The 16,772-nt window shown below is 44.0% G+C and overlaps 1 protein-coding gene and 1 non-coding gene across 3 annotated transcripts in view; one reads left to right on the top strand and one right to left on the bottom strand.

The window, feature by feature from the left end:
* Nucleotides 1-16,772, bottom strand: part of ANKRD13A (ankyrin repeat domain 13A) — a 32,867-nt gene that overhangs the window by 10,469 nt on the left and 5,626 nt on the right. For both annotated transcript variants that reach the window (XM_053902126.1, XM_019467136.2), the window contains exons 2-7: nucleotides 11,582-11,714; nucleotides 10,630-10,754; nucleotides 7,144-7,189; nucleotides 5,847-5,990; nucleotides 4,585-4,774; nucleotides 680-746 (exon numbers count right to left, since the gene is read on the bottom strand). In XM_053902126.1, coding sequence (XP_053758101.1) covers nucleotides 680-746; nucleotides 4,585-4,774; nucleotides 5,847-5,990; nucleotides 7,144-7,189; nucleotides 10,630-10,754; nucleotides 11,582-11,714 — 705 coding nt within the window. The remainder of the gene's footprint in view (nucleotides 1-679; nucleotides 747-4,584; nucleotides 4,775-5,846; nucleotides 5,991-7,143; nucleotides 7,190-10,629; nucleotides 10,755-11,581; nucleotides 11,715-16,772) is intronic.
* LOC128777141 (U7 small nuclear RNA) lies at nucleotides 5,279-5,340 on the top strand. Its single transcript, XR_008422339.1, has one exon. It is a non-coding gene; the product is annotated as a U7 small nuclear RNA (small nuclear RNA).

Below are 16,772 nucleotides of genomic sequence, written 5' to 3'. Positions count from 1 at the left end.
ACTGTGTCTAAATGTGTCTCGCTGAGCATGACGTAAGCCTCTTTGCCCCCTCCGAGGTCACCAGAGGATCCTGCGGCACCGCACTCCGGCATGGGAGCCATCAGTCCCTGCTGTACTGCAGGGCTAACGAAAGGCCAGGAGACAGAGGCGTCCCAGCTAACAAGATGCCAGATGACTCGACTGACAGTTGTCTGCACTATGACAACTACGTTCTTAACGCACTGATGTCATGTAAGTGGGTGTCAGGCCACTGGGTCCAATTAGGCTGACTACGAAAATGGAGGCTCATTAAAGCTACTTTACTTTTTTTTTTTTTTTTTAACCCACTCAGGTTATTAAAAAAAAAAAAAAAGATCAACATGCAGGTTTCAGTCTAATCCTTTCTTTTTCTGCTTAAAGAATTAAAGGAACAGTCACTCCTCTGGGGACAACTGGCACCCGGGTTCATTTCTCTAACGACATAGTTTCTCTTTTGGCATACCTAGGGACCTCCTCAGGACATGCGAGCCCATTTTCTGCACATCAGATCAGATACAAATCCACGTGAGAGACACTAAGCAGCATTTTTTCCCCCAGAGCATCTCCACGGCACAGATGCATGAAAAAATCTGAACAGACTCCTCATTTGCATAGAAGCTAAATAGCTATATTAAATCTTATTTTAAGAGTTTCCTTTTACCTTTGCTTCGTAACCATTAACAACTTCTGCTTTATCTGTCCTCCAGCCCCAGAATCCGGATTTAGTTCTGATAAAAAGTGAACACCACAAATTTCTACATGTACAATATGCCATTCAGATTTATCCCTGCAGCCTTTACAGTTTATTTCCCCCAGCTTAAATTGGTGAAGGACACTTGGAGATTACGGTCCTATTGTCCACAAAAGGATGCTCTCAGTGACAGATGGCTTAAGTAGCCCCACCCCCTCCCACTGTTACTAATCAGCTCGCCTCACCCCTGGCATAGAAAGCCTCCGTTCTTGGCGTCTTTACAAAAACTGCCAGCACAGGCGACAAAGGTGGTGACATTGACTGGACAGCTGTCCTAAAGAAATGAGTGACGATGACCAGCGTCCAGGGGCTTGCCACGAGGTGGTATCTGGGTCAGAGCATTTATCCGGATCACCTTAACTGTGGGTATGGACATCAGTGGCTCTGTCCCCATGAGCAGCCGCATCTCAACTGAGGAATTCTTAGAACAACGAGGCACAGACCATCCTGCTCCTCAGGAGAGAGCGGGTGGGGCAGGAACTCCTCACTGTGGCGAGCTGCTTGGAGAAGCCATTAATGCCTGCAAAATGGCTTGGGAGTCACACGTTTTACCAGGTTTGGTGCAGCAGGGGAAAGGATGTTGAAAGCAGTTTTCCAGCCCAGACAATGACTCCAGGTCTGTAGGACTGCTATTAAAGTAGCCTAGCATCCCAGCAGCAACGACAGCACTGCTAAAGTGCCTGAAAACCCAGTTATTCGACTCAACATACTCCTGGGGAAAAATGCATTTAGGAACCAAGAGCAGCCAAGAGGTTCTGGTTCTTTTTCAAAGCAGCGCGTCCTGGGAAATACTACCACTCACAGGGAAGCCCTGAAAAGCCTGGTCTGCCCTTTTGTCTAGGACATCACATCCTAGCTCCACTGTGACTGCTGCACTTGGCCCTGCGTAGGACAACTGCCTGCCTTCCACCCTGACCCCAGAGGAAAGTGGGGACATCACGCAGGAAGCTCCGGGAGCCAGCAGATTAGCCAGCTCACAAAGATCCGTGTAATTTGCGTCTCGTGTTTCCAGTTTCATTAGTCCAGACAGGGCATACAGAGTTTTATGTGTATGTTACAGCTCATCAGAGAAAGGAAGGACCAGGGCTTTAATTTTCCAAGTAGTTGTCCACAATTAGTGCAGCATGACCCATGGAGGGAGAGAGGGAAACCCCAAAGGGATTACACCAAATGCTAGCTATCTCCACTTTACACTTCAGAAACAAAACCGCAATCCTGGGGGCAGGGGGGCAGGGTCCACACTGATTAACAAACCAGAGTCCCCTCTTAGGCTTCAATAATTGAAAATCAAGATCGTCCTTTTATAGTTAACAAAGTCAGTCCTCGGTTCCTTGCCTTTCACCTAGTCACTTGATATTCTGGCCTGGGAAAGGACTGCTTTCTGGCACACGGTCTGCCGAGGTACCAAAGGATGACTCCATCTGCCCCACTTCATCCCGTGAGCATGCTGGGGAGACGGAGCCGCCCCCTCTCCCTGGAGACCACTAGGCTGCTCACTCCTTTGCATCCGCTCAACTGGCAATCCTGGCTGCTCTGCCTCCCTTTCCATCCCCACGCTGACAGCTTGGTTATTAAATTCGGCATCCTATTTTAAGCCCAAAATTCTAATAACTCCTCAACCCTTGATTAACTTTAGGCACAGAGGCATCTGAAGATGACAGGGCAAGACCCAGCTCCCCCTCTGCATTTTTACCTCTGCCCTTCTCCGCTGAGGCTGCCACACCAAAAGCCGCTGAGCAAGCCCTGTGGCTTGGAGGCTGCTATGCAATTCAGAGAGAGGCTCTGAGGGCAGCAGAGAATGTTCTGTTTTAGGTTGCCAGAGCATACTCTTTCAGAGAAGAGAAAAACCCAGACTGCAGCCAGAGGGGACATACTGGCAGGCCAAAAACTCATGCAGGAAGCAAGCATCAAGCTCTCAGCAACAGATCAGAAGAAAGAAATGGATGAAAACGACTCTCCTAAGAGAGCACACCTTCCGAAGTCAATCAAACGCATGCTCCCACCTCCAGTAAGGAGGTGTGCACTTTCTCTACCAGCAAATCTCACACTCAAGTGGCTCAAACCCTTGCTCGATGCATAAGCAGCTCACTGACTGCATATACTGAGTTCTGAGCACCACAGAAAAAAAGCAGCTGTTTTCCAGAAATCCTCTCTCAGAGACCCACTGTCAGTTGCCAAAGGAGGTTAACCTGAACCGTCTGAAGAACTAGTGACCATACAAATCCCAGAGGTGCCTCAGCCCTCAGTAAAAATGGGAAGTGCCACCGTTTCCCATTTGCCCTCCGTGGGGTAGCCGCCAGTAATCGGCACACGCTTTGTAAGTTACATGTCAGAACAGTGACTCTAGCAACTCTGCCGATGACCCAGAGGGAACGGCGGCTCTCCTCATGGCATCGTAGAGTCGTGGGGGCTTTAGCAACGTCATCCCGAGATTCACTCCTTTCTTTCTTTCAGGTAAGGAAGCAGAAACGTGGAGAGACAGAGCCACCTCCCCAAAGCCACATGGTTACTTAGCAGCCCTGCCAATGGCATTCAGTCCTTCCAACTTCCACCTCCGCAGCCGGGCCGTGGCACTGAGGACAGGGCCCGCGATTTCCCAGCTTTACGAACAGAGCCCTTTGCTGCAGGGGCCCTCCCTGTCTACAGAGGTGTGTGCCGAAGCCTGAAGGAGTCTTCCCGAGATGCTACCAGGTAAAGCCACGGCCCATTCCTGACAGACAGCCGTCACCTGGCAAGGCTGGGGTGCCAGGAGACTGGTGATGGGGGACTGAGCCTGCCTCCCAGGGCTACCGCTGCCAACACAGCAGCAGTACTGGGACACCACGTGGGCTGGCATTTGGCTTTCTCTTCTACTGCTAACAGATGCCCTAATTCCACAGCTCCATCTAAATCAGAAGAAAAAGGGCACTTGAGTCTTATGTTTGACTCAACAGAAAAGTTTGTCTCACTAACATATTTTATGGAAACAAAGAAGAAAAGAAAAAGGAAAAAAAAGAGGAGAGTTAGTATATCCATTAAGAGTAAAGAAAGCCTAGATCCAGGATCATGTGTGTCCACGTTAGCTCAGGTTATGCTGCTTTGGTTTACAGAGAGCTGGATGTGACATCCTAGGCAAACACTCAGGGCTCTTACGGATTCCCTCAGCTCAGTGCGTTCTGTGGGGAAATCACTCAGGCTAACAGCTCTGACAGCTTCCGCTTGCCTTACATTCCGAACCTCTTCATGCCTCTGCAGGGCTCAGAGGCAGATGACCAGAGACAGTGTTCTCATCCAGGTGAACCAAGGCACAAACCTCTCCAGAAGCTTCTTCTGGTGGAGTCTGGAATAGAACTGCAATCCCTCCAGACTCTTGGCTCTAAACTATTAGGCCTCACAGGGGAAGAGAACCACATTTAACTATATGGTAAGAGTGGATCTGACTAGTATCAGTACAACCACAATCAATACTGGGTCAATTCTAGCTTCCAGAAACTCGCAAAGCTCCATGGTCTGGGACTAGGGGGTCTTGTGGGTCCCCAAACACCAAAACAAAAATAAAATTCAAGTAAAATCCATTAGAAAGGGCCCATAAAAGAGCATGAAGATGTTTCTCCAAGACTTAACCAACGTTAATGTCTATAAAATGATCTATGAAAGAGGATGTCAGCTATGGCTTCTTTTTGGTTAGAACAGAGAGCAACTTGAAAATCCACTAGCGCTTATTATGCCGTATTAGAGAAATCCCAATCCACCCATAATTTCCAATTCATATCTACATGCCACCAAAGATGGCAGTAAAGGGATCAGACATTAAAATGCAGAACCTAAATGCGTACCTTTCAAAAGCAATATTTTTAGTATCGAGGCTGGTGTTAATGACTGGGCTCGTGAGCCGTCTCTCAACTTCCCTGCTTTTTGGCTTCATCAAGTCCAGGGTGAGGCGCTCCATTTCTTGGGACAGGTCAAAGTGCTCGGTGGTGACCACCCTGTCATCATGGTTGACTTCCATCAGCTCCGCCCGGTTGTCTGTTAATGGAAACAAGAGCGTAACTAAGGGCCATGCCAGCAAGATGCAAAAACAAGGAAGCCTCAAAAGTTAAAATGCATTGTCTTTCACATTTGCCCCCCACCAAGGGCCACCTACCAGATAAAACCTGAATACTGTGATTACTGACCACCTACTTACATGGGGACTATCCGGCCAGTTTGCCACAACCCACAGGAGGCTCGGGGCCGTCTTCCCCAAAGTTGCAGACATTTACAACAATATGCATTATTTGTTAGCAATACATCTGTGTACTTTTTAAAATATACCATTTACACAATTAACATAAATCATTTATGCACAACATTGGGCTGACAATGCCACTTTTCTCACCCTCTGATAGGAGGATCATGCCTTCTTACAGAGGGGATATAAAGAGATACAAGACAGAGTCTCAAATTCTGGGCTCAGGAATGTGGGACATTCCAAATGGTGACAGTGTTTGGTGGTAATGATAGGGGTTAGAGAATGAACAGAACTATCCAAAGTGTTACAGCTCCTTTAGAATTTGTCTAGCAGGCTTTCCGGTCCTTACCAGAAGACCCCTTAAAAACAAACAAACAAACAAACAAACAAACAAACAAAAAAACCCCCAGAGAAACAGAGAGAGAGAGAGAGAGAACTATCCAAAAAAGAAATAGAGGAATTGAGAGTTGAATAATTAACAAGAATAACCAACAAAAACAAAAAACATAAAACACATGCCCCAGACAGTATCAGATAAGGTACAGGAATGCAAACACATTTTGATGGTTAAAAATCACTCTTGTCGGGGTGCCTGGGTAGCTCAGTCAGTTAAGCGTCTGACTTCAGCTCAGGTCATGATCCCACGGTTTGTGGGTTCGAGCCCCGTGTCTGGCTCTGTGCTGACAGCTAAGAGCCTGGAGCCTGCTTCGGATTCTGTGTCTCCCTCTCTCCCTTTCTCTGCCCCTCCCCTGCTCAAGCTCTGTTTCTCTCTCTCTCTCAAAAAGTAAATAAACAAAAAAAAAAATTAAAAATCACTCTGTCCCTTAGTGTGAACAGTGATTATGAAAACTGAATAGAACCACTCACCTTCTCCCTTAAATATAAAACTGCGCCTCCCTCTTATCCAGCTCATGTTCTCAAATCCCAGCAACGTGATATCCACACGCAGTTTGGCACCACTTTTCCAAATGCGACAGACGTCATTCGGGCATATTCTGGAAACCAAGGGCACTGGAGAAGAGAAGTGTACTACTGAGGAAAAACTCGAGGGCCAAGCAGAGCACACAGGCCCAAGGAATCAGGATTCCAGCTTTAATAATAAAAAGACAGGAGCGGCACGCATGACGGTGACCCTCAGAACTGGGTGTGGCTCCCCCACTTACAATAGGGAAGCCACTTTTCAAAACTAAAAACGGACCTTTTGTTCTGTAGCTCTTTATGGAGGTGCAGATGTGTCTTTGTCCAGACACATGAATTTCCCAAGGACATCCCTGATCCCAACGCGGACCTGTCTTTTTGACCATCATCAGGGCTACCGAATGTGTCCATCTGGCCTTCTTGCTCACATATGCTGCTCCTACCACGTCGCTGTGCCCTAACACACTGGCATATCCGCCCCTCAAAATATCAAGCCTAAAATATCTGAAAAATGCAGATATTTGCATGAGAGAAGAACTTGTAAGTTTTCCAGAAGAACCTGAAGTTCTCTTCTTTCCCATACTTTTTTACTTCATTTAAATGTTTCATTACGAATGTGACTTCTTGCCTGGAAGGGAAGTCAGAGTGAAATGGCTGGCAGCCTGGGAGTTAGGAGCTGTTATTAACTGATCTACAAGGAATAAAAGTGGAACATCTATGAAAATTACTGTCAGTCACTTTGCCTTACATAAGATTTTGGAGCAATACATCCACTTTGTGAAAAATCAAGCTATTCCAACATCCATCTCCTCCTCTTCTTTCTAATAACAAGTTTAAAAGAAGCAAGTTGAACCACATTAGGAAATGAGTAATAAATTACGGTAAATCTTCTTACTAAAATTGTAGCCATTTAAAGTGACATCTTAAAAAACTAATAATATGGACAAGTGTCTCCTATTAAGTGACAAAAAGTGGAGAAAAAACTGTCTCTATATTATATTTACAGATACTTGGGAGAAAAATCTCTGTGCGTAGGGGCAAAAACGAGAAGGAAAACATCCAAAGCATTAACAGCTTAAGTTGTGCTTAAGTGAGACTATAGGTGACGGTTTTTCTTTATTTTTTTACTATGCATTTCTTAGACTTAAAAATATATACACATTAAAATCTTAGAAAGGAAAAATAAACTTCTATTCAGGGTCAATACATCTGGAAACAAATAAATTTTAAGCCCAGAGCCACTCACCCCAGCTGGTGAATTCCCATTTCATCTGCACATAGAAATCCGGAGCCTAAAGGACAAAGGTTTAAAGTAAATGACCCTTGGCGCTATAAACTAAATGCAAACATGGTAAGGGTTAATGAGGTTTTAGAGGGGGAGGAGGAGAGAACAGAGAAAATAAGAAGAAACATAAAATGCAAACCCGTCAAAAATAAGTGCTTATTTTATACGCAGGCTGATATTTTACCTCGATATAAAGTATGTCTAGACAGTCAATAAAGTTAACTGAAGGCAACAAGGTTAGAGGGGGATAAAATCAAATCTGATTTAGGACAGTCTGGTTCCTAACAGTAGCAGAGAGATGAGCCTGGAAGATGGGCTTACGCACTGCCATGCAGTGTGGGTAACAGACTGTCCTGGGCAGCGAGAAAGGAATGTCAAGTCCGTCTATTCTACAGGGAACTTGACTGTAAAAGTTTGTGTGCTGGCAAGTGCTTCATATTCACTGGACCTCGAAACCAGAAGAGGCTGCCAGCCATCACTTCCCCAGGAAATTGATTTTCCCTCCAGTTAAGAGACTTCTGCCCTCATTTTCCTCTTAAACTTTTAGTACTTGGCTTTATAAAATTTTACACCACCAGAGCAGCCCTGTTTTAGGATGACTTTCTGACCTACCATGAATTCTGTAATTTTCTTTTAATGTTTATTTATTTTTGACATAGAAAGAGTGTGCACACATAGGGGGTTAGGGGGTTGGGGGTGGGGAGGAGGAGAGAGAAAGGAAGACAGAGAATCCAAAGCAGGCTCGGTCAGCACAGAGCCCGATGTGGGGCTCGAACCCACCAATGAGATCATGACCTGAGCCAAAGTCGGATGCTCAACCAACTGAGCCACCCAGGCGCCCCTGATCTGCCAGGAATTTTTACAGAAGGTTCTTGGAGAGCTCTTAAGAAGTCCAGCAGTTACCATCCAAGAAGAGAAATGCTAGAAATCCCAGATGTTGTTCTGTTCCTTCCCACCCCCGTGGTTTGTCAGTTTTTACAGGACAGGACAGGAAGGGCAAGGATCTAGCCTAGAGTAAAACCAGAATTCCAGTGATGGGCAAAGGCCCTCTGAGGGGCAGCACACAAGAAAAGGTGGGCTTGTTTTAAGGAGACTGTTGAAAGACAAAATGTCAACCACAGCATCTCGTGCCACTGAGCACACAGGTCATTCACAGGCTGTCTACACCTTCAAGCAGAGAACACAGTACAATGCAGTTTACTGCTATGGATCAATACAGGTAAGAAAAGAAAGTCCTTTACACTGAATTTTTGAAAAGAGGGTGAGTCCACATTAAGTCATTTGCTGTTTTGCTGAGTGGGCAGATGTGTTTTTAGTTCCTCCTCCGGTACGTTAGATAAGAAAACAATAAACCCACTTGGTCTTTGCACACCAGACACAACTGTTTAAAAACAATGCATACAACCATTTCGTATTTCATGGAAGGATTCATGCAGCCCATGAAGAAGGAGTATCTCTAGGAATGCTTTTGCTTGAGTGTCATACAAATATGTCTTTAAAAAAGAGTGCTCACAGCAAAGGAAACAATCAGTAAAACTAAAAGGCAACCAACAGAATGGGAGAAGATATTTGCAAACAACATATCAGACAAAGGGTTAGTATCCAAAATCTATAGAGAACTTATCAAACTCAACACCCAAAAAACAAATAATCCAGTGAAGAAATGGGCAAAAGACATGAATAGACACTTCTCCAAAGAAGACATCCAGATGGCCAACTGACACATGAAAAAATGCTCAACATCACTCATCATCAGGGAAATACAAATCAAAACCACAATGAGATACCACCTCACACCTCTCAGAATGGCTAACATTAACAACTCAGGCAACAACAGATGTTGGTGGGGATGCAGAGAAAGAGGATCTCTTTTGCACTGCGAACTGGTGGGAATGCAAACTGGTGCAGCCACTGTGGAAAACAGTGTGGAGGTTCCTCAAAAAACTAAAAATAGAACTACCCTACAACCCAGCAATTGCACTACTATGTATTTATCCAAGGGATACAGGGGTGCTGTTTCAAAGGGGCACGTGCACCCCCATGTTTATAGCAGCACTATCAACAATAGCCAAAGTATGCAAAGAGCCCAAATGTCCATCAATGGATGAATGGATAAAGAAGATGAGGTATATATATACATATATATATATATATATATATGTATATATATACATACATACAATGGAGTATTATTACTCGGCAATCAAAAAGAATGAAATCTTGCCATTTGCAACTACATGGATGGAACTGGAGGGTATTATGCTAAGTGAAATTAGTCAGTCAGAGAAAGACAAAAATCATATGACTTCACTCATATGAGGACTTTAAAAGACAAAACAGGGGAACATAAGGGAAAGGAAACAAAAATAATATAAAAACAGGGAGGGGGACACAACAGAAGAGACTCATAAATATGGAGAACAAACTGAGGGTTCCTGGAGGGGTTGTGGGAAGGGGGATGGGCTAAACGGGTAAGGGGCATTAAGGAATTTACTCCGGAAATCATTGTTGGAGTATATGCTAACTAATTTGGATGTAAATTTAAAAACATTTAAATTAAAATTAAAAAAAAAAAGAGTGCTCGGATAACGGGCAGTGACTGGCTTACTCATTGCAAAACTGTTCCTTTCCTCAACAGAGCTGTTAATTTTTCTCAAGAAATACATTGACTAAAGCTGTGCAGCGGACTTATCTGGCAAATATCTTTGGAGATATTTTGGGAAGCTCACTCATGTGCTTAAATGGAGAATAAATGACAGGAAGATTGAGGCACAGGTCCTTTCTTGTCTCCTGTTGCCCTGAGAATATTGCACAACTGACTCCTAAGAACGTTGCTGCAGGTAACAAAGACTGTCTGAAAAATGGCAGCCGTCATGCAAAATGGTCGATGAGCCTGGAGGCAAACTGCTATAAAAATGACCCTCGAGCATCACAGAGCCCATAAACCTTAATTCACAGATAACTGTCATTACTGGCCAAAAGCCACTGGGCTGTCAACAAATGAAGCCAACAGATTTGAAGTCAAAAAATGCTAATGGCTGGAGTCAACAGGTGTGGCAAGGAGAAGGTGCACACAGACATCGGAGCTCACGGGCCCTGGAAACCCCGGTACAGTAACCAATGCTCATCACAATTTCCTCAAGATGACCTGTGCTCAGAAGGCCACTGTTAAGAAGACGAGCACCCAGACAAATTAGTTGATGTATATTTGTCTTAAGCTATCATGTTTAAGTAGCACTTAAAAGGGTAGGTCTAGTGACCCAGAAATGTAATTTGTGAAAGACCTCATACATTTAGTAGATAAGCAACAATACTATTTGGTATTAAACAGAGCATGTTTATGACTCAAAAACTCTCACGAAGGTACACGTGGATGTCCAATTGTGTCTCCGGCTATGCTGTCAGCAATTGACCCACATTATGGCATCGTCAGATTTTTATGGATACCTCGAGAATCTTCTGGAGCAGCTCAGGCACCCCTTCCAGGGCCATGGACGTGTTGTGGTAGTCCCGGTGCTGCAGAACGGCGCACACCATCTCGGGGTCACCAGTGCTCACAGCCTCGTGTAAAACTGGAAACCAAAATGGTGAAACGTCATCGCCCAGTAGTCTCATGCTCTCTGACAAATTCCTCAGCCAGTCTGAAAAGAATCTACAGATCAAAGACTAACATTTTCTTCAGAGACACAGAGGCTACAGTCCCACCTCACTTTTATGACCATGGCTGCTTAAAGCTAGCTCTTAACAGTGAAAAGAAAATACGGCACTCGTAGCCTCTTGATCAAACCAACTTCAATCCTCCCCCCACACCCCCTTTCTTCCCACTGGTTCTGAAATCCTGCGTGTCTTCAGAGAGCTGAGCTGGCTTTATCTGTGTGATCGCACAACTGTGGTCACGTGGGGATCGGGCAGGTAGGGCTTATGCATCTCCTTGTTCAGCCAACATAAAATCACTCTGACCGACAGTATGATAGATAGCTTGCAGTCAAGTGAAATGCCAGGGTTTCACTGGAAAAGGCTACTTTTAGCCATAATTTGTTTTTGATTTTGCCTATGCTGACAGATTCACTGGAGTTAACATCACATTCCTCAGAGGGAGTCCGGCCTCCATACTCGTGTATGGTACAAGGCTTTGTACTCAGAGCTGCTTTCTGGATAGGAGTCACCCTCTACTGAGGGCTTCTGGCCCAAGACACAATTCTGACCATCATGCTGCAGGCCAGCCAGCCAGCCTCCAAGGCCCTCATCAACTCACCCCGGTCCCTGGTCCCAAGAGAGAAAGAGTCTTAAGGCAAAGATAACCTGAGGACAACTATAATTGGGACTGGCCTTTATTCAGTTTGGTTTCAGATGAAAGCAAAACAAAAGGTTTTCAATTTGATTTTAAAAGTATACTTGCCTGTCCATCCCTCACGATTTTCTTTTGTAACATCTGCTTTATGTCGGAGCAAGACTCTAGCAGATTCCAAATGTCCCAGAGAAACAGCAAGGTGCAGTAAGGTTCGACCTCGTGGATCCAGAGCCTCCACATTCTGTGAAGTAAACACTAGTGTTTACAGGATCGTATACTGTATATCATATCAAAACATGGAAATGTGTTTAAGAGATAAAATTTAGTATAAAAATCGGGGCGCCTGGGTGGCTCGGTCAGTTAAGTGTCCAACTCTTGATTTCAGCTCAGGTCATGATCTCACGGTTCGTGAGTTCAAGTCCCAGGTCAGACTCTGAGCTGGCAGTGCAGAGCCTGCTTGGGATTCTCTCTCCCCCTCTCTCTGCCCCTCCTGCTCACGCTCTCTCTCAAAATAAATAAATAAGCTTAAAAAAATTTTAATTTAGTATAAAAATAGAAAATAGAATTTACACATTAACTACAGAAATATGTAGGCAAATGAATGCTTGCACATGGGCATGGTTGAAATATTAATTTGGCTGTAAATAAAGATGATAACTACTGAGTTCATTTTTCTATAAAGTTAAATGCCTAATAAATAAGCGTTGGCTATAAGCCTCAGATAATGAAACACATCTTTTGCTCTCAACGGCACTCAAAGTAAGACTAAGTAAAGGCTAGGAGCTTTCATGAAATGCAGCCACCCTCTGACACAGAACATGGGGGATTTCTCAAGCATATGACAGCACTCAGGTCTAGAACAGGAAGTGTAGGACTTCAAGCAAAACTGAAAGTTCGGAAGATAATTTGGGTCAGAATAAAATTACATTCTCTAGCTGGGTTCCCACCAAAACGCCACTCTCATTACTCTGAACGGATTTCCAAGCGCCCTAACGTAGCACCATCCACGGGTCCTGTGACACATGACCTGCCAGGCGTGTATGTGGACATATTTATAGGTAAATGTGAGAACAAGCACATGCCGTTTTGGTCCATTTCCCCTTGAAGGTTTACTTCCCCGTGCCAGACAGAGCGGTTTGGCTTTCACTCTTTATGCCTATTCCGGCCTGCCCTCTGCCACCTGCGTTGGGTGGCCAGAGCCAAGTGGCAGTTTCTCTGGCGGGAGCTCAGTCTGAACGCTGAATGCTGCCTTCCAAAGATGACACTGAACGTTCTTCCAAGGACACAGTAAACTGCCATGGGACTTTTGGGATATAAAAGTGCCATCTACTTCTTAGAAGTGCTTTCTCTTGATTTGAGATGCCAGTTGCTACGCAGCCTCCACAGATACCCAGAACATGCCACGTACTGGCCATAGGGGAGGAGGGCAAACAGAACGAGGCAACTGCTGTCCACCAGCTACTGAACTTCCCTGCTTTGCTAATTGCATCATGGCCACTCTGCAGTGAAGACAGGAACTGTTATCGAGGAATAACAGCAGTGGCGGAAGGCATTCTGCTGAGTGAACACACGTCCTCCTGGACCAATCCCAGGCCTCAGTGTTCTCTCAGGCACTGGAATACCAACACATCTCCTGGCATGGGGCCCAGGGCACCTCCCAGGATTCCCTGGCTTTTCCCAAGGGTATGGCTTGTCTATCTCACCAAAGACTGAGAATTCCAAAGGGCCAGATCCAAGTCTCATATTTCTTAGCTTCCTCCACCACCCTAGTCTCTACTCGGCAGTAAATCATTGTTTTTAAAAAAGTAATACAGCTAAGACTTTTAACTGAGTTGAAGTTTAGCAGGAAAGAAATAATTAGCAAATTCATTATTTCCTTACACATCTGTTATATAGACTGTTTTCTCACCGAACAAGTTCAGTCTACAGGAAAGGTGTTGGGTTTAGGACACGGCCTGACATACAGGAAATGCTTAACAATATTTATCACAGAAACGGGGAAATTCTACCTAATGCAATTCACACCCCAGGACAAAACTAACATCTCAGACTAAGGATTGACACCCAAGCTCCTGGGCAACCACTAGATATGATGTGTAAAATCAAAGCCAAATACACTAAGTTGTTGGCTCTTTCCTATTTTGAACCACAGGTAAAACCATATGTATGAGATGGACAGCAGCACATTGTGTATTTTGCTAATTGTAGCTCTGAAGGGCCTCATGTGTCTCTTTCTCCTTTGAAAGGAGAGAAGGAAAGAAGAATACTACATTATGGTGACTGTTATGAAAAACAGTGGATGACTGTGCCAGGGGCACCTGGGTGGGCTCAGTCAATGAAGCATCCAACTCTTGATTTCAGCTCAGGTCACGAACCCACGGTTCGTGGGTTCGAGCCTCGTGCCTGGCTCTGCAATGACAGTGTGGAGCCTGCTTGAGATTCTCTCTCTCTCTCAATCTCTCTCAATCTCTCTCTCTCTCTCTCTCTCTCTCTCTCTCTCTTTCTCTGCCCCTCCCTGACTCATGCTCTCTTTCTCCTTCAAAATAAATAAACTTTGAAGTTTTTTTTTTTTTTAAACAGTGGACGATTAAAGTAGAAATTAGCAAAACAGGATAGCAAATCAATACAGAAAAATCAACAAAACCAAAAATTGGTTCTTGGTAAATATCAACAAAACTGACAAACTTTCAGCTAGTTTGACCAAGAAATGAAAGAGAAAAGACTCCAGTTACTGAAAGGAGGAATGAAAGAGGGGATATCACTACCAACTCTACAGAAACACAAAATATTTAAGAGGAATACTATGAACAACTGTATGCCAACTGAGTAACAGAACTTAAATGAAAGGCACATATTCCTAGACAGATACAAACTAGCAAAACTGACTGAAGAAAAAACAGAAAATCTTAACAATTTCTAACAAGTGACTGAATCAGTAATTTTTAAACTTCTCAGGAAAAAAAGTCTCAGGCCCAGATCACTTCACTGATGGATTCTACCAAACATTCAAAGAATTAATATCAATTCTTCACAAACTCTTCCAAAAAAATGGAAGATAAAGGAAAACTTCCCACCTCACTGTACGAGCCCAGTATTATCCTGACGACAAACGCATCACAAAAAAAGAAAACCACAGCCCACTACCTCTTACAAACATAGATGCAAAATCCTCAACAATATATTAGCAAAACAAATTTAGCAACACATAAAAAGAGCTGTTCAACACCAGGACCAAGTGAGATTTATCCTGAATACAAAGGTGGACTAACATCTGATGATTAGTGTAATATATCATATCAATAGGATAAGATAAAATAAAAAACGCATTATCATCTCAGTAGATGCATGTGAATGTGCTCTGAAATACTAACCTTCAAAGATGATGGTATTAGAAGTGGGGCCTCTGGGAGGTGCTTAGGTCATGAGGGTGGGGCCCTCATGAGTGGAATTAGTGTCTTAGCAAAAGAGACCCCAGAGAGCTTGCCAGCACCCCTCCCACCATGTGAGGACACAGCGAGAAAGCTACTGCTAGGAACCAGGAAGAGAGCCCTCTCCAGCCACCACACCTAATCTGCTGCACCATTTTCTTGGACTTAGAGCCTCCTGAACTGTAAGAAATTAATTTCCATTGTTTATAAACTATGCCGTCTATGGTATTTTGTTACAGCAGCCCAAACAAGACTAAGCTCTAAACTGATCATAAGCCCAGGGCACCTGGCTGGCTCAGGCAGTTAAGCATCCGACTCTTCAGCTCAGGTCATGATCTCACGGTTCGTGAGCACACAGGCTGCTTGGGATTCTCTTTCTCTCCCTCTCTCTCTGTCTCTCCCCAGCTGGTGCTGGCTTGCTCGCTCTCTCTCTCTCTCTCTCTCAAAATAAATAAATAAACTTAAAAAAAATAAATTGAGGGGCGCCTGAGTGGCTCAGTTGGTTAAGTGTCAAACTTCAGCTCAGGTCTTGATCTGGCAGTTCATGAGTTCAAGCCCTACATGGGGCTTTGTGTTGACAGCTCAGAGCCTGGACCCTGCTTCACATTCTGTGTCTCCCTCACTCTCTGTATCTCCCCAGCTCATGCTCTGTCTCTCTCTCTTTCTCAAAAATAAATAAAGATTAAAAAAGTTAAATTAAAAAAAAATAAGTTGATCATAAACCCAAATGTAAGAGCTAAAACAACAGAACTCTTAGAAGAAAAATAGGAGTACGTCTTTGTGACCTTGGGTCAGGTAAAATCTAATCAGATACAAAACCAAAAGCATAAGAGACCAAAGAAAATACAGACAAACTGCACTTCACCAGAATTGAACACTTTTGTACCTCACATGATATCATAAAAAAGGTAAAAACAAAAAACAAACAAAAAAACATTCCACAGAATGGGAAAAAAATAGTTTCAAGTCATTTATCTGCTAAGGGGCTAGTATCCAGAATATATGAAGAACCTTAACTTCTCCAGAATAAAAAAGACAAATAACCCAATGTTTAAATGAAAATAGAATCGGAATAGACATTTCTTCAAAGAAGATATGCCCGTGCAAAGAAGTACGTGAAGAGAGATTCAATTTCACTAACCACTCGGGGAATGTCAATCAAAACTGTAGTGAGGTAGCACTGCACACCCACTAGGATGACTGCAGTCATGAAGACTAGCAAGTGTTGACATGAACGCAGAGCAGCTGGAACCCTCACACACTGCTGGTGGGAATGTAAAATGGGCGCAGCCAGTTTGGAAAAACAATCGGCAGTTCCTCAAAATGTCAAATATAGGGGCGGCTGGGTGGCTCAGCTGGTTAATCACCCAATTTCAGCTCAGGTCATGATCTCGCGGCTCGTGAATTCGAGCCCCGCGTTGGGCTCTGCGCTGACAGCTCCAGCCCCTGGAGCCTGCTTCAGACTCTGTGTCCCCTCCATCTCTCGCTGCCCCTCTCCTGATCTCTCTTTCTCTCTCAAAAAGAAACAAACATTAAAAAAAAATTTTACTAAAAAAAAAAAATAACTCGAGTGTGGGTTAAAAAAAAAAAAAAGTCAAACATAGAGTGACCATATGACCCCACAATTCCTCTCGTATTTACCCAAGAAAAAGAAAAACACACTCATATGAAAACTTATACACAAATGTGCATAGCGGCATTATTCATATAGCCAAATAGTGGCAGGGGGGAACAAAAATATCCATCAGCTGGTAAATGGATAAACAAAATGTGGTACACCCAGACAATGGAGTATTATTCGGCCATAGAAAAGAATGAAGTACTGATAAATACCACACGTGGATGAACCTCCAAAACGTGCTACATGAAAG

The sequence above is a fragment of the Panthera pardus genome, unplaced genomic scaffold, assembly GCF_024362965.1.
Source record: "Panthera pardus isolate Hobbes unplaced genomic scaffold, ASM2436296v1 HiC_scaffold_15, whole genome shotgun sequence".
In the NCBI taxonomy this organism is placed as follows: Eukaryota; Metazoa; Chordata; class Mammalia; order Carnivora; family Felidae; genus Panthera; species Panthera pardus.
Note: the sequence above shows the minus strand (reverse complement) of the source record. Positions and strands in the feature narration are given on the sequence as shown.